This window comes from Acanthaster planci, linkage group LG02 (genome assembly GCF_054643075.1).
Source record: "Acanthaster planci isolate LZ-2023a linkage group LG02, COTS_SCS, whole genome shotgun sequence".
In the NCBI taxonomy this organism is placed as follows: Eukaryota; Metazoa; Echinodermata; class Asteroidea; order Valvatida; family Acanthasteridae; genus Acanthaster; species Acanthaster planci.
Window position 1 is genome coordinate 3,490,567 of NC_141778.1, and position 23,273 is coordinate 3,513,839.

Here is a 23,273-nt window from a genome sequence, read left to right on the forward strand (position 1 = left end):
TGGCTACCTGAGGATGCCCTAGATTTGGTGCCCAATTGAAATGTCTGCCCACACAGTACTACATATTTATATTCTTAGATGGGATATTAGACTTAATTGGGCTTAGAATTCAGGCCTAGTTTGAGTGTCTCGTCAGCTGACATAACTCAAGGTATTGTTTTCCTCAATATCAGTTAACATTCCAAACAGGATTACATACAATGTACTGTTACTTTAAATTCTCTACCTTGATTAGTGCGTCCAGTGCACCTGTATTATTCATGACAGTTGCAAGCAAGATCAAGTTTTTGTATCCTGTTGAATGAGAGCATGTGACCCTGGGTAATGTGTAAGCTTCATGCGTACATTAGCTGCTCCAAGGTATGGTGGACACAATAGGAGGGCGCTGTTTGGTGTGAGTAAACTCCAAATACCTCCCTCCTTTTGCACCGGCTGGGCTTCAAAATGGCTGATGAGAGAGGCTGATCATTTGTCAGGGGGTGTGAGTGGCCCCGTAAAGCTGAAAACAGCTAGCAAAAAGCTGAAATGTAGAAAGTTTCCATATTTTTGTACAGACCAGGTGTACAAAAAAGCAGAAATTCAGGGTCGCCATCTACACAAAAAAAAGCTGAAATCAGCTTAAAAGGTGAATTCTCACACCTCTAATTTATCCAAGACAGACATTCGCTTAGTCAGGGGAACCAGATGCACACCATTGTTTTGTCTTAGGCCGCGTCCTAGTCACTTGGTTGTAGCTTGATATTACACACTAGTCTATGGTTGTAGCTGCGGCCAGTTCCCATTAAGTTGTGTGCAATTTCAAGCCACAGCCAAGCGATTTGGATGCGGCCTTACTGTATGGAGCTTGAAAATGGTGTCATGTTTTTCAGGACTTGCTCTGAAAGTACCGAAAGGAAAGAGTTACTGTTTCAGTCCCTATTTCTTTCGTGTAGAAGTAAAGTGCACGTGAACACAAGGCATAACACCATTACACATTCTATTGAATCTGTGTCATGTTATCACCTGAGTTTTAATGTCGTAGCTGGATGTGTAGTACACAGCTTATATCAAGAAATGCCAATTTACTCCTAAAGCCGTTTGGGAACAAGGTCTGGTTCTCCAAAAGACATTACTTGTGAATGACCATGAAAACACGCATGCTTTTCTGGAGACTTAACATTTAATTAATGCACATATCTTCAGTTGATTAATTTCAATATGGCCTGTTATAATTCATACACTATCTTGTTTACAATCAATCAGCTTTTCAATCTTGTTACCAAATACAAAAATTATAAGTATGTACAATGTTTATTAAATACAAGCAGTTTTAGGCTGCAGTTTTGAATCTGGTCTCCTGGCTAGAAGTCCGCAAGGCCCAAGTCTTTTAGAATGGGACAGTCTTAGTTTTAATGCCCACAAATATGTCATTTCCAGACAAGTGAAATCTTGACAGTTCAAGGGTCTTATCATTGGCAATAAAGATCATCAAGTGGGTGTCAAGAAACTTCAAAATCTGATTTCTCACAAATGCTTCAGCTGCAACTCGTCACCACCCTGGGGTTCACTGGTAAATCAGTCTGGAGTATGACCGTATTTGGACAATCTACATGTCACAAACCTCATGCAATCTGACCAATCACAAGATCTTCTAGCACCCCGTAAAGGATTATGGGTGTTTCCAGGACAAAGAGTGCTTTTTGCAAACACTGGAGCATAACAGAAAACACCGACCAAAAAAGTCTGCAAACGTTTGATTGGCTGAGCAAAAGAAGGACCATTACAGGCATCATCTACACATTCTGAAACACGTTTGTACCGATGCAAAAAGAAATTCATCATTGCCAACTTAAAATATATAACAAATGTTTTGTCAATGACCACCGCAACATAGTCAATTGGGGCACAGGGGAAGGTCACTATGCCCATATGTGGCAATACTCCCGACTGTAAATACAATGCCACGAACATTTCCAGTCTAGGCTCAGATGTCGTCCATGAACTCCACGATACTGGTGTCCTACCAAATGTGGCAATAAATGAATGCGCATGGTAAACCGGGCTGGTCTAACGAGTCGCACACACTGGCAGGCTCTGTGAGAACGGGGTAACCTGTTGACAGTGCGTTCGACTGCTTCCCCCGTGCTTACTGCATTCGATTTAATACATGCACGTGACTTCTTGCACTGACCTAAGTCAGCCCAGTTCCTAGTGTGCATGTGTTCCCAATTAGTATTATCCCTCGCACTGGATCAGAATTGGTTCTTTGCCTCTACTCTCGTCATGCTTCTACAGTGTAAAGCAAATGGAATTTTCAAAGTTGAAAATTTGCCAAACATTTGGCTGACCTCAAAAAATGTAAGCCATGCCATGCGTCTGCATCTGTTGGCTTTTGAGCAATGGCGTGGTTTGGCAGTCCCGTACAGTCGGCACAATGCAAGGAATTAGTGCGCCTAGTTTTTGGTACATGTGAGTGGATCAGCAGCCAGTTGGATCTTCACTAGGTGATCCTTGAAGTTTCGTAATGCTGGGGCACAATAGACCACAGAAGAGAGTGTTTTGGGGTACATCTTCTAGTAACATAGATGTAGTCTTTCAAAAACTAGAAATATCAAACCTAAGAATAAAAATTGCCCTTTGCTCGAGCTTTACTGAAGACTGAATTCCTCTTGGAAACAGTGGACTACCAGCAAAAGTTGGGCATTCTGTGTACCGCTTTTCACAGGTTCCGGCTTTGGGGTTGCACAAAAACTCTGCCAAGCGATTACTTCTCCAAAGTAGACGATTTATGACACGTGCCCAGTGTAAAGGTGGGGGATCTACCTTTGTTTTTCTAAATAACTGAATATAAGGGGATGTAGTCAGTAAACATCTTATGTACAGGAATTGACATTGGACATAAATCAAATGTAATGTGGGCCGATATGCAGCAATGGTTATTTCTCCTTAAAAATGTACAAATTTGGCACTTTTCAGTGTAATCATTTCTTCCGGTACATTTTTAACGACCATCAATCAAATGTTCCTCAGGCAGATGTAGCCATCCTTTGCAAGCTCTCCTGTTTGACTTCCTTGAGTGAATGATTTTGAGAAACGGAGTAACACCGCCTGAGAGATGACGGACTTAAGATGCCCACAGGAGGAAAATAACATGCTGCAAAACCAGACGGGCTCCGTCACGGCTGTTTGTTGCGGTAGTGTAGCGTGAGATCGCCGCCGCTCTTCCATATGAAATGCTTGACGGTACGCAAGTCCATGCTGGCATCGAGAACCTGGGAGGGGTAGAAAAACAAAAAAACACTCACAATGAGATTGAGCCGAGTAACAAATGTGGACGGATGACTGTTGTACTGTCGTCCTGACGATGTAGAAATCTGACCCTGCACTGTGTACACTCAGGCACGGCTGACGGGATTATGTTTCTGTGCGTCTTGACTTGCTCTGGCCGACGTTTCAATGCGCTAATCCCCCCAGCACACACAAAGTTGGAGAAGTCGTTCAGGAGGATGCGAGGGCGCTATGCATAGATATCACTCACTCACTTTGTTTGGATTGTGTAACAAAATGCGTACTTGCTCCGGTTCAGCCAGTCGGCTGGACTTGGAGGACATGAGGGTATCACGACTGGATATCACTCACCTGGTCCTGGTTAAAATTCATTTAGACGAGCAACAAATGGCTTGTTCACGATTGCTCAGTCAACTGGGGACTGAGATGAGATATCACTCACCCGGACCTATGCGTAGACCTCACTGTGACCAAGCAACACACCAGCTAGTTCGGTTTGCTCAGTCAAAAGAAGGTGTGAGGGCATCCCTAATTACCTGGTCCTGGCACAGTAGTTCCACCTTGTCTTCATATATGCTAGGCAGGTCCTCGTCTCCATCCTGCGGTCCTTTGCCATTCATTCCCGACCCAGCATCCGCTCCCATCACCTTCTCATAGACGTGCTCGAGGACTTTACGAACCTGTAACATATCGCTGGCAGACAGTCTGTCCCTGCGAGGTAATTGGATAGTGCTGGTAAGGAAGTGTCTTGACACACTTAAAACATTCCACTGGGATAAACTACATTATATGGTGTGTGACGCTATTCCAAGGAAAAAAAGACAGCCCATGCCAGACAATGAGACGCTTTCACGGCCAACAACGGGTAAACAATAATGCAACAGTACATCATGAGTGAAAGTGTGACACCGTGCATGGGAATAAGACATTTTATGAAAAGACTTATGCCTTCACATTTATATTCGCATTTCTTGAGGGTTGAAAATATTTCCCCACTTGTGTGTAAAAGTGTGAACACGTTTTCCCACTCGTGTGAAAAAGCATAGAACTTTTTTCCCACTGTAGGAAACTGTTTTCACATGTTGTGAAAAAAACACAACACGAGTTCCCTGGGAAGAGATAAAGCATGAAAGGAATTTCCCATTTCCAGGTTGACTTTCAGTGGGAGACTTTTGAGACACAGATGGCAGGAGACATACATGTGCCTGTCCTTGCCAGTGCTGGGCTGGGAAGCTCTGAGCAGGTGTGCGTATGTTTGAGCATGCGCATGTCTGTGAACAAGGACTGTTATGTCTGCTGCTGCTACCCAACATCTTAAAGCCTCCCGTTGTAATGTACTGAATATACTTGTTACAGGTTCGCATGAATTTCTACAATATCTGCACTCTAACCCTCCTATGCTGAGGTCACTCTTTGGGTCACTTGGAAAACACCTCAAAGAAGCACAACTGTGTCGTGTTGTGCACTGCACCAACAGTCCCTCACAGGAATATCAGATTGCACTTTTGTGCCGCCCAACAACTGTACTTCACTGTGTCATGTGCATAACTGTGCAGTAAACCAAATGCAGTGAAGAGGACTGCACAAAAGACCCTGGGTCATTTTGTGCTGACAACCTACTGTGTACACACTGAACCTGTGCATGTTTGAGGCTCATATAGAAACTACATGCTCACCAGTGACTGTGGGCATTTGTGCACATTTGTGCTGTAAAGCCAAAGGAGGGTTAATGAGAACTTGCTCCTGTGAAGTCCAAACTCCGCTTGATGTCAAAGCAATGTTGACAAGTTCAATGGAAGGTGTGCAGGATAGCACTTACTTTTTTAAGGTCTTGGCCCCGGAACTGGAGTGAGGTTGCAAGAAGAAGGAAATCTTGTTGAATTTGGGCTGATTTTTCTGCAGATGAAGCAAAGAATGCATGAATGGTTATTGGTTTCACAACATCCTTTAAAATAGCAAAGCAAAACTTGGAAGGTTAATTGGGACACAAAGATGCATTTTTGAGTGTTTGAGAAATAAAGATTTCACTGTATACTCTTATGAAGAACCCATCACTTTAGTTATCTGGACAACAATGACAGCCCAGGGCAGAGAAGCAACCTGGCAATACAGTGATTCGTATTACAGAGCGCCACCAAGAGAATGACACAGAGAGGCCTTTTTGCAATGCACTGTGGGAAACTGTCGAGAAATTTCGTACACTGACAGCATGCAGAGAATTTGAATAGTTGTTAATGTTCCATTGGGCAGAAAATTCATAAATTATTTCACATATCGATTTCATTCAATTCAGATGGCGTTTTCTGTACAATCTGTGTTTTCTGTGCTGCAACCCAAACTTTGGAACTCGTAAACCCTTCTAAATATCCATTAATATTTGTGTTTTGTCAACAGTAAATGTGAACAAATGGCCTCTCCATGGCAATTTCATGGCGGAGTACTGCATTCTGAATTGTCCATATTTAACCACTTGCCAAAGGTAACACTGGACATCTCACATGTACCAGGCACAGTACTATTTTTGGCCAAAAATACCGACTTTTAAAAAAACAAAGTAATATAACCATAGTTCTTTACCATGCTGATCGTTGCAAATGCTGACCTGTGGCGGTCATTTGCTCCAGATTTCTGTCACATCTGTCACCCACCATATCCTCACTTTCTAAAAATCCTTGACACTGTCGTGGAGCAGTATTTGATACAATGTCCGGTTGTGGCCCCAAGCCCCTTGAGAGCTTCCCACATGCTCAACCTCCACACAACTAGTTCAAGCTTTTGTGTGCGTACAAATTCAATGGGAATCACTTAGGCATGTGGACGAGTATGGGCTCCTACTGGAACCAAGAGAGGGCGCAATTTTCACATCAACAAAGGCTTCTTTGGTGGATACACTGAAAGCGGGTGGGAAACGCACTTCGCCAGTTCATAAATGGCTATGAAATGCACGTGTTGTGGTCCCGTCGCTACCAACACAATGAACACTTTCCACCAACATGGCTCTTTCCAACCAATGAGGGAGAGCTTCTGCTCAAGGTGGATAGATGCAGGTGGCATATGTGACCACACCCTCTGTGTTTTGATATATGGGTAATTCCAGAAAGTAGGGGTCCATTTTTTTTCGAGCCCCTCTCACATCTGACATATGATTTTGTAAGTTCGGAACATGTTTTCTAATTTCCAAGAGTGATGAATTTATGCAAATTACCTGCTAAACAAATAGTAATAGTTTGAAATCAATTCCAGTGATATTTCTATGTCAAATAACAAAGGTCAGATGCAACACGGACACAAAAATGTCATGCTTTTGGACCCCTAATTTCTGGAATTACCCCTATGGAATCCCTGTGCATTAAAATAACACCTGGAATGAGACAGTACAAAGAAAAATGGTGCGCACCTCCACAGTGATGTCCGTCACCCACTGGGGGACCGTCTCCAACAGCAGCACACGTTCCGAGTCCCCACCGGCGTCCCGACACAGGAAGCGGAACACTGTGCGACCCCCGACCTCGCTAAAGATGACCGGGGTGTGACCGGGCACGCTGAAGTAGCAGTTACCCTTACGCAGCACCGTGCCCTGGTGTACAGGGTCCAACGACAGGTTGATATCGCCGGGACTGGTGTTGTGGCCGTTGACTAAAATGGCAAAATGGGGAAAAAACCTTGAAGAGTCGAGGTCAAGTATCACACAAAGACGTCATCAGGTAGCTCAGACTAATAACAAGGAACAAAACTCAGAGTGTTGAGGTCAAGTACTTAACATAAGTAGTTCAAAAGTACTCCAGACATGTACCATTTGCGTGGTGACAATGTAACTTGAAAGAAACAATGGATGAAAATTGCTCCGTTATGGCCACATACATGTACTTCATAACTACCTCAGGCATATTCCTCACTAGTTAGTGAGAGGAACTTGTATTTTCAGCTACGAACTCAGCAAGGACTTCAGCCATATTTTTCATTAGCTACTGTGACCACTGACCGTCATCAAAGGTAACAACGAACTGCAGTTATGGTCGAGTTCTTCACATATTTCAGCCTTCTCAGATCGCTGACAAGCATTCACAAGGAGGGATGAGACGGCATTAAAACACTAAGCTGCCTCCCTTGTAATCTGAGTCGTGTCCAAAACTTGTGGCTACGACTGGAAGGAGTGTACATCTAGGGCAGTTCCAAGCTAGTAGATGTAGCCACTTTGAATAGAGTTGCATGATACCCCCATGATATTTCAGACACAGGATTATCCCCTTACCATGCCCATTCATCTCCTCTGGTTCCAAGCTGTGTGTTTTGGGCCAGTGTTCCAAAAGAGCCTGAAGGAGCAGCCCTCCGAAGTTCACTGGGTGCAAAAGAAGGGACAAACAAAATCCATCTATCAGATGCTCCGGATGCAATGGCTCAAGGCATAAACTACAGAGGGCGCTAAAGTTAAATGACCAGTGTCAAAAGTTGGGAACGGATAAGCAGCAAGATAAGAAATAAACATATTAAGCACTTCTTGCTGGGGATTCCCGATCTGGACACGTATGCTTTATATGCATGGCCGGGGTCTCCAAACTCGAACTCGAAGGGAACAGGGCCTTGTAACAAAAGACCATACTCGGAACAAAAGACCAGGCTGCTGGGCATTACCAACATTTTTTCACTCTCAAAAGAGGAGATAATCCAACCTTGTTTTGAAACAGTGTACCACAGTTTGGGGCATTTAGAGCTAGTGGATTACCACCGGGGACAAAAGCGCTCTACCACCGCAGATATGAGCTACACAGCACCGCTGCATGCTAATCTGGCTCCTATTGAAAAGAGGTCAGCAGTGCACTGAGCCAGGTTCGTGAACAAAAGACAGTTGTATAACACCGCACAATCTGGGCTCTGTTTACAAGGCTGCAGGCCGGGCTGAAATACTCAGGTGTCAATTGATTTTGTCTGTCAGGCTAGAGTGGACACCAGACAGTCCTTCACGTGTTTGCAATAGTCCAGTAAATGAAGACAGGAATTTTTACAGAATTTTGAAAACAGAAAAAATGACAAATATCCCGGCCCAGCACCATCAACATTGATAACTGCCCCGGCAGGAAGTAGTTAATAAAATTTGTGTAAAAATGTAACCTAGATCTTCTGGGTTGAGGATCTTCTGGGTTGAGGATCTCAAGGTGAGAAAAGTTTACATGGGATATCCTGAGTGTAGGATCAGAAGCTGTGAAACTACCGGGGATATTTGGCATACAAGGCACAACGGCATACTTCTGGGGGACATCAATCGAGTCACAAGGCTGAAAAGATTGATTCAGAGCACTGACATGGGCACAAGAATGATATCTTAAGGTATCCACCTTTCGTTTCAGGACCGTCAACGGGACCAAGCCCAACGTCTTTGGATGATACCCAGGATGCAAAGCAGTCGCTCTCCTCGAGGTGTATACACAGCATCTATATGACAACCAATGACAACTTCAGACAGAGCAAGTTCTGACCGTGTAAAGCATTCAGTAATGTGGCTGAGCCCACCACAAGTGCTTTCACAAGACCAGTCACAATGAACAGGGTCAACAATGGCACAGGAGGGCTTCTGTCTCAGTTCATTTGAATAGCAGAAGACTGGACTTGAGAATGGGTGACTTGAAGGGACTTGTGATGTACTACTTATCTAAGCCTCAAAACCATAAGCTTCTGTAGATCTCTCCGTAAAAAAAGGTAAATAAAACTAGAAATCTATACAAAAAAGAACAAGGGGCTTTTTTAATTTTGGATTTTTTGCCCTGCCAGATGTGTATTGTAAAACTGTATACTCAAGTGTTTCCCTGAAAGCTTGTGAAAAAACCACAAGCGTACTCGGGTGGGACTCGAACCCATGACTTCCTGCTTACTAGTGTAGATGTCTTGACCACTCCCAGTCTTAGTACATGTTGGGCAGGGCAAAAATCCAAAATTAAACTTAAAATCTCCATGACACAAATCCATCGACAGAAACTGTTGTTCATGGTACCAGCTACATCTGACTCAGCACAACCAGCCGACACCAGCAAGCTCGGTGGTCAAGTAATTAAGACGTCTGCACTAGTAAGCAGGATGTTGTGGGTTCAAATCCCACCCGAGTACACTTGTGATTTTTTCACAAGCTCTCAGACCAGCACTGAGTATACGGTATAACAATTCAGGTCGGGCAGGGCAAAAATCCAAAATTAAAATCTCCCCGATGTCAATCCAACGTAAGGGGCTTTTTCAAATGTCTAAGTGTTTAAAGGAGTGCATATGCTAAACAGGTGTGTGCTACAACACAGAGAGTAAAAACAAGTGCACAAAGTCTTTGGGATTAGCAGAAAAAATGTGAACTCTACAAAAATCCACGGAAATAAGTTGTTATGATGTCACTACTGGGAAAACAAGCTTTCTGAATGTCTACTTTATATCCATGGTTTTATGGATGTGACTTATAGAGATGTCACAAAAAAAGGGTAAATGTTTAAAAAATTTATATCAATTTGAATAATGATGTCATCAAAATGCAATTCTTCTTGGACCATAAACGCAAGATTTTTTTTTCTGTAATCAAGTACAATGGGGACCCAAGCTTGCAAAGTCTATGGGTTTTGAAGAAAAGAAGAAACAGGAAGAAAAAATCAAAACAAAAAAGAAAGCTTTTTCCACAGTTCTGCAGGAAAGTCAATCACTGGTTCCGTATAGTTGCTTACCCCAATCTTCAAATCAACTGAGAACCAGTTAGGCACATACACCATCTGATGTTTGGACTTGATCACAATCTCCATGTCAGCTTTTCCAAGATCCTCCACTTGTTTAGCCTACGAACAAAGCATTAAATTTCATACGCTAAACTGTTATGTAAGCAAAATTGTTGTTTATAGGAGCTCCAAGAGGATTATCTGGACTTGACAATACCATCTCATTAATCATTACAAATCCGGGGTTTTGAATATTTTGAAGCCCGTTGCGTGATTGTTATCCACATTGCGCCGGGCGCATTTATCCATGTTGATTCTGCTGGGCCTTGTAATTTTAATTTTTTTTCTGTTTTCAAAATTCTTCAAAAATTCATAACTTCATTTACTGGACGTTTACACCCACATGAATGACTCTCTGGTGGCTACTCTAATCTGACAGACAACATTTATTGACGCCCAAGTATTTCAGCCAGGCCTGCTGCCTTGAAAAAGAGCCCAGATGGTGCACTGTTATGTAAGTTTCTTTTGCTCCCGAAACCGACACAGTGCACTGCTGACGCCTTTTCAACAGGGGCCAGATTAGCGTGCAGCAGTATTTTATCGCTCATCACTGGAGCCTGGAGCACTTTTGCCCCGGTGGTAATCCACTCCTGCTGAATGCCACAAACAGTGGTATAATCTTTCAAAAGAATGACGGATGATCAGCCATATACTCAACCTTTTTTAATTGAGATGCATAATTCAAATAAAGTCTGTGTATAGTTACTTACAGTCAGCACATCATAAATGGCAACATTGCTGTCTGTGTCTTTGGTCACTATGTGTCTCTTGTCATTCAAGATGTGGTACTGGACGACACTTGGTCCGCCTTGCAGAAAAAACACAAATAAAAAACATCAGCACAAAGTAGCAATAGCAGGCATTTCAATAAGGTAACAATGTTTCAGGTTTATGTCTCAAGTTTTTAAATGTTAAATATTAGATTTTCTCCAAGACAGCTCTGCTGAAGGAAATCTTGGCCAAGATTTCTGTAGATAAACGGGCTCACCTCTGATTGTGTACTCCGGTGATTTGATGTACGGCTCGCAGGGCGCGTTGTCGTAATCCCCAGAATTTCTACTGTCGCTTCCCTTCAGTGACTGAACGAGACAAGAATTCGGTCATGTCAGCAGGAGTTGAGAACCAAACAAAAAATGTGAAGAATTTAAAGTATACAGAAGTATTCCCACAAAACTGTAACAATTTTTGTCCTTCTCTTCTATGGCATGAAATTTTGCAAGTTGTTAATGTCAATTCCAGAAGGAGCAGAGTTTTTTTGTAATCATTAACCCAAAAGAAATACTTCGGATTCTTTGAATATTCTGTCCCAATAATGATTTTTCTAGTAGAATGTGAAGAGCATGCACTAAGTTTTTTTTGAGGGGGGATCCACTACACCAAATATATTATTCTGTTTTGGGACAAACAACCGAACAAAATTACAGGGTAAGGGAAGGGTCAGGTACGGTGGTTTGGGGTTAAGATTACCTCAACGGTATTGTTTGGAGCCGAAAATCCGCATTTTTGAAAAAGGAAAGATGTAGCTGCAAACTTTCTATATTTGGCCAAAAGCCACAATTATCCATTCACAAGAGTCAACTGAACTGTATTGATATTTCTTGCCACACCCTCACATTTTTCAACACTCTGGGACTAATCCATGGAGCATGGTATTTGCTACAACAGGCGGAACACAGCAGCCAAGTTCAAGTTCAACACTCGGCCCGCTTCCAAAGGCTTCGTGGACTTGGTGTTCGCACACAACCGATGGGAATTGGCATGGTTGAATGAACCTAAAGCCTAGGGTGCGCGTTGAAGCATGCCTGACATCTTGGCCCATCGGCCTTGGCTGTCTGTGTAAGCAGATAGCCAGATTGGGATAGCCCGCCCTCCAAGTCGAAGTGGTTCAAAGATTCCGCATCTTACCCACTCGTTGACGTCCGACCGGGTCGTTGCCACCCACAGGGCATTCTGGTCTGGGGTGATTTCAATCCTCAGAATTGGAGCGTGCTCCTCACAGATCAACACACTGTCCTCGGGGTACCTGTCAAATCAAACCATTTTTTTTTTCAGGCCAAATCTATGCAACAAACTGAATGAAGCAGACTGCTGATTTCTCAGTCTCTCATGACATAGTTAGAGAAGACTTCATCAAGCATTTTGAATAATATATATATTCAATCGGCCAAAGTTTTTCCTCAAGAATAAAAAACCCTCTAAAAGATGAAGAAACTTGGTCACTATCCCTCCGTGCATGCCGCTTTTTATCAAAAGGCTGCATTCACTGGCTCCAAACATTCATTTTAAGGCAGCACAATAGTTACTTGGAAGGAATGAAAAAATAAGTTTGAGGGGAAAAAAGCAGTATTTTGAGAAGATGAAACTACAGTTTGAGGTGATGAAATAAATACCTCAGGGTGAAGAAAATAATTATTTCGAGGTAAAAATGCAAGAGTTTCATTTTGAAGGAACTAAATGAAATTTGGAGAAAAAAAATATGAGTATATGGCCGGACATAACATCATTTTAAGAGAATGAAATGTCATTTTGATGGAATGAAATTTACCATTTAGAGGGTACAATCTCTTAAAACTGAGTTTTTCACCAACCAATTTGTCTTCTCTGCCCGTCCTCTCAGGGTTTTGTAAGCTTCAAAGCATTTCAGCAAATCCAAGTTCAAAGGAATTTAGCTAAAATTGAAATACCCCCAAAATCCACACAGCCCTGCCGTTTGGCACACAGTTGAACAGCGATGTGCACGGGCTTAGTTGCGATCAATGCATCATACTCAAGCAGTCATGAAAGCTTGCCTCTTGCAAAGGAGACAAAGACTGCCCTCTACAGTTCATGCCGAGATCCATAAACCTTCCGCTCATCCCCCACTGCCCTTCCAGGGCGATAGGGAAGGGCATCTGTATTTCACAAAATTTTAGTCATGGATGCACAAAGCATCGTGGGTTACTTGCCGTTGTCTCAATCCTGGCATGTCCATCGAGCAAACACAAGTGTCATGGTGCACTAGGAAATGTTGACCCACGTTATGGCTCAAATGAATTTTATCCAATGAGTGCTCGCTGGAAAAATAACATGTTCATAATACATTTGCCAGTCCCAGTGCCCTGTGTGGGCAGCGGCGATGAGCAAACATCAAACCTCCCTCTCTCACAATCGTACCTGATGTCTGTCTCAAACAGTCGGCAGTCCCTCCCGCCTGAGTAGAAGTGGGTGAAGGAGCTGTTGGCGCGCAGCGCCCATACGCCATCTTGGTGCATACGGTAGGTTGCAATACATCGCTGCTGGCCCAAGGACCAGAGCCGGACCGTGCCGTCTGAGCTCCCCGACAAGCACTGCCACAGAGACACAGGCAACATGAATGTTAGTGACGGCCTTGTTGGGAGGACAGTGTTTTGCTTTTGTTAGGAAAGTCGGGACCAAGTTGTGAGGACAAAAATTTGTCCCAATAAACATTTCTGGTCCCTACAAAATTTGTATTTGTGTACATTTCAACTGTACCCTTCCCAACCCCTTTGGGCTGTTTGACACGAGACACAAGGGCTGTTCTTTTGAAGTGACAAATCCCCACCTGGAGGTCACAATTCACTCAACAGGTATGAGTTGGGGCATTATTACCCACTGCCTCTTCATACAGTTTGCCAGGTTAAAGGGCTTGTGACTAAAATCTCACACCCCCCCGGGCCTGAAAGACATGACCAACCCGGACACATAGCCAGGGACCATGAAAGGGGACGGGAGTGGTGGGGGAAACTACCACTGACTAAAAAGGTAAACAGCACGTTAAAAAGACATGGAGCTTAAGGCCAGCACGGTTCAATGACACTTCATTCTTGGTGACCCCGCTTCAAAATTCCACCCAGGCCGACGTGACTTGTTAGTCAGCACCATACAGGTCATAGAACAGGGAAAACGTACGCCAAACACATCATTTCTGCTTATTTTGTCTGAATTGAACGTAATGGTTTGACATTCATGTCATGGAAAAAATTGATTTAATCTCAACAGGGCTACATCCTCCGATTTTAATATCATTTTACAGACACCCTTGGAAGTCCAGGTTGAAAGTCCAGGATGGAAAATGTCCAATTGACAACATCAAAATAGAGCCAAAATCTGAAGAAAACCAGAGGCTGTTCAGTGACATTCTGCAATGCCACATATTGGTGGGGAAGTGGGGGAGGTTGTCACCTGGCTGGCATCCCGATTGACCAGCAGAGCTTTGACGTTGTCCGTGTGACCTTTCAACTTCATGACCTTGGCGCACGTCCGTGGATCCCACACTCTCAACACCTGGGTGGAAATGTCAGATTAAAAAAAGACAGACAGAAAAAAATAACGGACATAAGATCCAACTCCTTTCCCTCCTCACATTTATCTAAGCGTCCTTGTAAACAAATCTTACTAAAACGTTAAACCAACACCTAGTCAAAACTGCTCCAAATTTCAAGGGCGTATGCTATGCAAGTATTTTACTTTAACCACTGAAAATGCACATTGGTGTTTCAATTAATCTACTTTCAATTTTTCTACTTGTATTAGGGTTAAATCCTCTATATTCAACATTACTTTACACACAACCCTGGGAGTTTGGGTTGAAAGTCCAAGTTGGAAAAATTTCAGACAATATAAAACAATTCAAATGAATACCAAAAAGGACAAAACAGAAGCAGTTCAATGACATTGTGCACTATAACGGAGGTAAGATCTGACTCCTTTCCCTGCACTGCATGACTGTTCCCTCTTGGGCTTCTATAGGCAGAGATTCATTGACAAATTACAAACCTTTTCAGTAGACCCCGAGATGACGACCGAGCCCGACTGGTTCATTGCAAGACTATAAATAGAATCCTTCTGGCCATTTAGTGAAGAAGCTGAAGACACATAAACAAATGGAAAAATCAAATCATTTCTGCAAATGCTATCAAAGAGGAAAAGCTCTCTACTGGGTAATTTACTGTCACTTCAAAAGATAAAAAGGGGGGGGAACAGTTTATCAAATGAAGTACTGGTAAAGTCTACCAATGCTGGACTTGTACTTACATCAAGCATGAAATTCCCTAAAAAGCCATCCCTAAATTACTCCAATAACACTTTTTAGGGTATTGTTTAAATCTTGCCTTCTCACACTTTAGAACAAGTTGAAGACTCATTTTAGGGTTTAGACACTATGGTTGTGATTTCTCGTCGTATAAATGCATCAGCATTTGCGGCTGAAAAAAATGGCACCTGTAATAAGTAGGTTGTGGGACAAGAACGCTGGCAAATGGTTAAAGACAGAGCTGTTCAAGACTTACTTGTAACGGTATTGTTAGTGGCTGTCAGCGCTGTCAAGGTGCGTACGTCCCACAGGAATATCTGCTTGTCTAAGCCAGCTGAAGCAACATGCTCCCTATCTTTGGCATAGGCTAACGCCTTGACATAATCCTGTAGAGAAACATTCCCCTCACAAATAAAACCGGTAAAGGCCACTTCCTTGAATACTGACAAGCTTTGATTTGAAAGTTACAGGGACCATGAGTAATGTCCAATATATGCCACAGCGTTCTCCAAGTTGTCAATTAGTGGGTGGGGACTGAGAAGAAAATTAAACGGGGGGGGACATAGTTTTAAGCAGGCTTCAACCTTAAGCTTCAGAGGGTCAAGGCCACTTTGGCCTTGAATGCTCCCAAAAACCAAAGGGCACCAAGGCCAACTGAAAGGGCACCAAGGCCACTTTGATATTTTTACTCATCATGCTTGGTGACTTCAACAGACTTTCCTTCAATTTCAACACGGTGATTAACTTTCAACCTGCAATTTTTATTGTTTCTGTTCACATGCTGAGCAGTCTGCTTGAATTGTAAAAAATAAAAATAGATAATACTGTACAAACTTTAACAACTTTAAAATACATGTAGGCCTACTAATCATTGAAAAGGGTTAAAGTTGCTGAAAGGTACACGCTATTTTTAAAAGGCATCACGGCAATTCACTGGGGCATCACGGCATTGGCTGCTGGTGGCCGCTGTAAAGATCAAAGCCCGGTTTCAAGGCACACACAAGTCAAAATCTTGTCAAAATTGTGGTGCTATTTTGGCAACTTCACCTTCTGTTGAATGGGAAGCAATTTAGACATTCATAGGTAGCTTTTTTCCATCAAGATTATGCTGCGTAATTGGTATAATCCAGAACGCAAACGTAGCACCCAATTTTTTTAACTTGGCAGTAGGACTTTAAAGCTTGGTGGCTACTTTTGGCAACTACAGGTTGGAGAACACTGTGACAGTTTGTCTCATTTGAAAACTGCTTTCAAACACACTTCAAATACTGCTCAAGATCCAGCAAGAAACCTTCACACTCCTGCTGAAACATTATTTCATTCCATTGCCAGTTCATACAAATCTATACGGTCAACAGGAATTTCAGTGAGGAGCACTGGAAGAAGAGGAGAACCTCAATTACGCCGTATAGATCAGCTCAACCTTGGAAGCTGTCAAATCACAGCTCAAGACATTACCTGTTTACAACCAGAAGTGCATAGCAACTCTTTGCATGACGCACGACTTACAACCCGTGTCTTAGTATTATCAAAGGTACAGTCCATCAGTTGTCATTTGTACATTATGTTCCTCTGAGACAACAAAATTACTCCAAGTCTAAACAAAACCTTGTAAAGTCTCATCGCAGTGAACGTTATACATCCCCTGGTCTAGTTTGAATCGAAAGTGAATTCGGCACCTACGACATGATCTCACATTCAGTTGAATGCACCTACCTGATGTCACGCACTGATCGGATAAATTACAATAACTGCAATGTGTGTGTGTCTCGTCAATGCTTGCATGCACTTCTAATAGCAATATTCCAAATATGCATGTTCAGACCCATCGTTGGAAAGGGCTCCCTCTCGTTTTCCTTAAAATGACAGCTTGCAAGAACGAAAAATCGAAAAATTTCACAGGGACCATACTCCAAAAACCATCATTAACCCTAACACTACCAAATCCTCCAATTTTAATACGATTTTACATACATCCTAGGGGGTTAGGGTAAAACCAAGTGTGCTATTCAGCAATAATTACATCAGTTTCTGTTTGGATATTGCAAATAACGGACCGTACAGGTCAAAATTCTACTTTTCTCAAAAGAAACGCAAAGAAGGAAGTGTCACTTACCTTATGTGTCCTTAGTGTGGACATGCAGAAACCTTTGTGTGCATTCCAGACTTTGACTGTTGTGTCAGATGAAGCCGAAATTACTGTATGCAGAAAATAAGGAAAAATACCATCCACTGCCTGGCGTTGCATTTTGTTACGCCACAAGCTCTAAATGGTTGCAGCAGAGCATTTCAAAATCGTAACACAGAAAGGCATACACATGTGGCAGGTCAAAATGCCAAAATTCGATCTTTTCTCCTTCACGCCAAGTCAATTCAATATGTGGATTTGGTATTTCAAATCGGCAAGGTCATTCGAGAACAAGGGATCTGGCATCATGCTTGCTCTGACATGTTCAGAGTGTGGGAGTTGGCGGACAGCCTTGCTGTCTGCACTTATCAAGCGGCCCTTCCTCTCGAATGACCCACAACCTGCTTCATCTTGGGCATGCGCTGTTGAAATACCAAACTGGCTGGGATGCATCTTTACCCCTTCAAATTCCTTCAACCTTCTTCGAGCCCCCCAAAAATTGGACACAGTCTCAGTCCTTGAGAATCCTCCTGAGGCAGTGCCAGTGATTTCAAGCATAATCAAGGCCTACACACGAGCAAGGCTCGGCACTGCCAACACAGTGTTCGGCCAAGGACAATAACACAGAGCCTCCTTTGAAGTCACCCACAAACATTTCTGCCAAAACCCTATAAAACCACTCGGAAGACTTTGGAGGATTGGGGAGGGCTTGGGATAAATATTCTGGGCTGGTTCGGATCCGGTTCACTCACATGTCTTGCCATCACAGCACAGCACAATGTCGTTCACCCAGTCCGTGTGGTGTTCCATAGACAGCTGATATGGGTCCTACAAGAGATAACAAGAATGGTGTGTTTAACAAATGTCCTATGCCTCAGCCGACAACTTTCATTTGTAATAAAAAACTGTTTTTTCATTGTGAAAGCCATTTCTGTTGTTATCACCATGCTGACCTTGACCTTTGACCTATAAAGTCCAAAATTAATAGGCTTCTAGAAGACACCAAGACATCCAATAAACAAAATTTGAATTTGATATGCAAAGTTCTTCTGGAGATATGGTGCACATCAAATTTAATACCTACTGTTTTAACCATAACGACCTTGACCTTTGACAAACGGATCCAAAATCAATTTGCACCAAGACCAACCCACTTACCAACCCACTTACTAAGCTGAATAAATGTCAAATCCTTCGCAAGTAAAACTGACGGACAGACATCCCTACATGGGAGTGGCAGGCCTACCATACAGTTACATGTATATGAGGTGATGTCAGGAAACAATACAGGCCCGAGTTGAAGTGCACCCTCACTTGCAAGGAAGACGCCAATTGGTGGGCAATTTTTGGTCAGGATCATGAACATGAGTGGTGCGCACGTAATGACCATAGATTTACATGGGCACCGGTCGCATTTGCTCAGCATATGCCATAAAAAGCCCACTGGAACTTGTGCACACAAGATACCGCCAAAGGACAAGGGTGCATGCTCAGCAGGAGTAGCACCAAGCCAACGCGCACAAAATCCCCTTGCCGCTTCTCCCGGCTCACCCTCGGATTGTGGAGGTTCCAAATCCGGATGATAGAGTCACGTCCGGCTGAGTACAGCTTGTTGATGGCTGGGTCATACTGGAGGCCGTTGACCCCCGACCTGTGCTGTCGCTCCACCTCATCGCGGATGACAAACGTGACCTGCACAACATCAGTAATATCAGCAACAACTTTGTCATTGGACAAGTAAAAACTAGACGCGGGGCGATGGTATATTGTTTTCATCGCATGACCATCCTTGCTGTGTGACCTGTAAGTTGAAACCGACACGTGCTGCGCTGTGTAGCTGTGACAGGATGTAGTATTTTAATAAATCCCCCTTCCGAAAATGGTAGAACCGACATGCACTTGGCCATTGGCCCGATGCATGCACAATGTAATTTACCAATCACAGTGTGATCATCGTCAGGTGGAAATGAGAGATTGGTAAGTAAAAATTTCAGATTAAAAAAAAAAACACTTGGTTTCAAGGTCTGAAACTCCCGGTACGCTGTTTTCAAGAGCTACAGGTATCTCACGGTTGCTGTCACTTGAAAACTTGAAAACGCTGAATTTGCGTCAAAGAACCTCAAAGGCTGGATTCAAAAACCACATGGCGTTACGACCCTGTTTAAACAACAATGGCTCCAAGTCACACTGAGTAGTGACTTGGAATTTTTCAAGAGGGCTTAACAAATGTAACTTACAGAACTTTGTTTCCCTAGCAGGTTCCTTACTTTTAATGGGTTTGTAACAGAATTATCTCCTCTTAAATCACATGCCCTATGGTTTTGGGACGGCATAACCAACTATTTTGGACAAAAATCAAAGCATTTACCTCCTGCCTCTCATCACAAAACGATCCATACAACCATGACATTTGCTGTGGCCATTTACACAATGCATCACCACGATCACAAAATGCACATGTACTGTACGTGTAGCTACATGTATATAAGCTTATGCAATGTCATAAACACCCGGTATCAGCTCGACCGTTTTCAAAGCAGGGGAGTATGGTAAGCCACACGCTATAACGTTACATACCCAGCATTTTGAAGCTGTTCACCTACATTGTAGACCAAATGGTCAAGCTGATGCCAAACGTTCGTAACATTGCAGTGTGTGATGCATGATCGTGTAATTTGAAAACAGTCATAGCGTTAAGAACTCATTACGGCATTCATTACCATTAGCACCCTCTTCCTATAATAAGGAAAACGAAGTCCACTTTTTCAAACTAACTGAGATTCAGACCTTGAGGATCCATTCCTCAATCCTAGTAGCTCTAGTTTTGATAAATTTTGACAATATTTAAGCAAGACAACCAGAATTTTTTTACCCAATTTCGGTGAAAGACGACCGCATATCATGCCATTTTGTTTCAAGTCTGGTCAACCAACCCAGCCACTGTGGATATACTGAATTTCATAAAAGAAATTTTTATGGTTCCAGGTTAAAGAACCAGACTTCTTGCGCGGATCCTCCTTTGTTCTCAGCTCTTCAAGTCATTTTACGCTGCTGTTTTACCCCATAATTTCCCTTAAACTAAAGCCCTTCCCTCTTTTCTTTCTGATATCATGAAAGAGGACATCGCCACCAATTTATTTAGGTACAGGCAAGTTGTTTCGAAGATGTAGACTTTGTGTCCTTATCATACGAACAGGGCCTTGCCTTTTTTTTATTCGTAAACTAAACACACAATAAACAGACTGAAGTAGTAATTGGCTGTGATGAGTCGGATTTTAGAGCAATGGACAGATAGACTGTGTTGAAGTTTTGAAAAAAATCTCCTAATTAAATCATACGGTTTTTTTTGGGGGGGGTGGAGAGATGCTCTTAAAACCCTCAGCCTCATGTAGGTCTACATGAAACAGCTGGAGACTCAAATCCATGTGTACTATGTAGCTGTTTGGAGTCCTCTGTAATCACAAGTGCCTTCCGATATTCTCTAAAAATGTTTTTCACAAGTGAAGAAATCATGTCGCCGAACAGTTTTGTCAGTGGGCTTAAAATTCATTGGCTTGGGAGGTTGAGGTTTATGGTCATGCTAGAGCTCTGTCTGGTTATCGGGCGATGGATCCCCAACAATGTGCAATATCAAAATGATCAATCTCAAATTCCATCAAAAAAGGTGATTTTTCGTTTACAAATTCAGGCCCAAGAGATTAGGATTGTTAATCGCTGTTATTGACTCTCATTATCAGTCTAGTTTACTAACAAAAATACCTATCTGTGCCAGCGCGTTCTGGAGGTCTCCATCTCTAAAAAAAAATGTATTCGGTATAACTTTTAAAATGGAACAAATCAACAGATATTAGTAATTTGCTAGCAACAGAAGTGTGCTAAAGCCTTGCTGGATAATACCTTCAGGCTCCCCTCGACACGGAACTGCCGGGAGTCCCTGAACTTCTATCAAATTTTGGGGACTTCTTTTGTCTGTCTATTTTAAGTTCACCTGTTAACACAAAATACATGCTACAAAAAAGGCCAGGATTTGTACAAATCATGAACTTTAGCTTTCCTGTTCCGGCCGTAGGAGACTCGGCTTGCATGCAGGTAACTAGGCCAACCGTCACCAACCCAATCCACAGCCTCGCCCCGGCCCAATGCTGTGTGTACCAGTCATGCTACTTAGCGTCAACAAGCATCAACACACACAAGTAACGTCAACAAAGCATCAACAACTTGAAAATACCCTCTACAGATTTAAAAGTGGCCTTATTATATTTCAGAGACTGTAACACTTGCCACTTTATTAGAGAAACACCAAATTTGCTTCCAGATTCTCGCAGGAAAACGAAAATTTTCGTGATGTATGGGGGCCGCCATCTTTCTTCCCTCTGCCGTCCACGCGAAAACAAGATGGCGGCCAGTCGGACTGCACAAACAGGCCCGACTCTGTCACTCAAATTTCAACACTCAAATATCATTTCAGATTGATATAAAACACAGAATTTGATATTTAGGATCCTAATTAACATTTTAGAAAAACATCTTTGCATAAATATGCTTGAATAACTTGTTCATGCTTTGTTGAGGCTCGTTGACGCTAAATAGCATGACCCGGTACTCGTGGCCGAGAACCACGCTGCATGTTACGGGCTTTATGTGAGCGTGGAAACCAGTGGATTTTGTTTGACTTCAGTTTGCTGGTTCCAGTCAAAACATGTAGTTTCCATGTGCCTGTACGCAGCTCGGAATCTCATGCACCAAGTAGTTGCGCACGCACACTGTACGAACTGCACTGGAGAACGGCTGAAAACAGTCCACAACAATGGCCAGAATTAACGTTACGTAAGACTTTATTTTCCCGTTTTTGTCTTTGGTGGTGATGTGTTGAATTTCTTAACCCATTAGCTGTGGAGATAAGGATGCATAGGAGTTACAGACGTGAAATTGGCTCCTTGGAAATGGTACAAGTGTTGAAAATATTAGTCACAAAATTTTTCGCCCGATTTTGCACCCTTTATATCCTAGACTCCCTCTGTAACGTAGTACGGTCAGGAGTCCACCTGGGCTAGGCCTAACCGTAATGTTTAATATTTAGGCCTATGTTCACGAATAATCTTTCGGAAAAGGCAGTGGATATTTAGCCGGTGACGGCAAACGTTCCGAAACAATATTTGGCCGGGACGTGTTTTCATTGGCGAATTCTCATTAGGCCCTACGTCATCAGACTATGATGTTTCGCTTTCATTAACGTACAGTAGGGGGCGGAAATCAGACCTATGAAATTTCGGACTTTATTTTCCTTTAAAAAATCCTCCAAAGCCTCCGATAAGAAAAGCAAAAAAGATTCCTGCTTAGGCCTATGCCTTGGAAACCAACATAAAAAACAATTATGGTATATAACATGAAATTTAGGCAAAAAAAAATAAAATAGTCCAAGCGCGGATTCGAACACACCAGTGGTTCCAAACCTTCCACCTTGACCATTCAGCCACAAGCATTCAGAGGTATCAATTTTTTAACATATATAAACTGTCGTGATGATCAGCTACGTCATCGCACTCGCGCAGTTCAGTGCCGTAACATTAGAAAATGAGATGAGCATTACGACTGCCGTATAGACAGCCACTTCATTAAAAAAATACTCAGTGCTAGGAAAAAAAATTCTCCATTGAGGTTTGAACCTGGAACCTTGCACTCACGAAGGAACTCGGTTTAATATCCTATTGAGCTACTGACTGCATTGCTCGATTGAAGGTGGTATTTTCTAAATTACATACATTCAGAAACACATCCCGGCAAAATAGCTTTGAAAAACTTTTGCCGTCGCCGGCAAAACATACGCTTCCTTCGGCAAAATCATGAAACCAGTCACGCCAGTGTTGACTGTCAGACAGTTGAGACCGAAATTTCACAAACTCAGAACCTCAAATTCTCCTAATACATTCCTTCTACTTCTTCCAGGTTTTTTTTAGTTCAACCAACATAATCGAACAGTTTGCAATCTGGAACTCCATTTATTTACCTGAACTTTTCTTCGAGTGCTACTCGGCTGACGGTGGTGCACCGCCATGTTTCGCATTTATGACGTCATGACTTTTGCCCTGTATAGTCTGTTTCTAGG

General features: G+C 42.7%; 1 protein-coding gene across 1 annotated transcript; it reads right to left on the minus strand.

Moving 5' to 3' along the window:
• Positions 1-990: 990 nt before the first annotated feature.
• Positions 991-23,252, minus strand: wdr48 (WD repeat domain 48). The gene is made up of 18 exons (XM_022227807.2): positions 23,175-23,252; positions 18,719-18,859; positions 17,920-17,995; positions 17,156-17,238; positions 15,296-15,425; positions 14,784-14,872; positions 14,190-14,291; positions 13,161-13,333; positions 11,913-12,030; positions 10,996-11,086; positions 10,718-10,815; positions 9,960-10,067; positions 8,601-8,697; positions 7,520-7,606; positions 6,665-6,903; positions 5,087-5,163; positions 3,804-3,978; positions 991-3,251 (listed from the first exon to the last, which is right to left on the minus strand). The coding sequence occupies exons 1-18, from the start codon at positions 23,229-23,231 to the stop codon at positions 3,156-3,158; spliced, it is 2,037 nt and encodes a 678-aa protein (XP_022083499.2). The 5' UTR covers positions 23,232-23,252; the 3' UTR covers positions 991-3,155.
• Between the last annotated feature and the right edge of the window lie 21 nt (positions 23,253-23,273).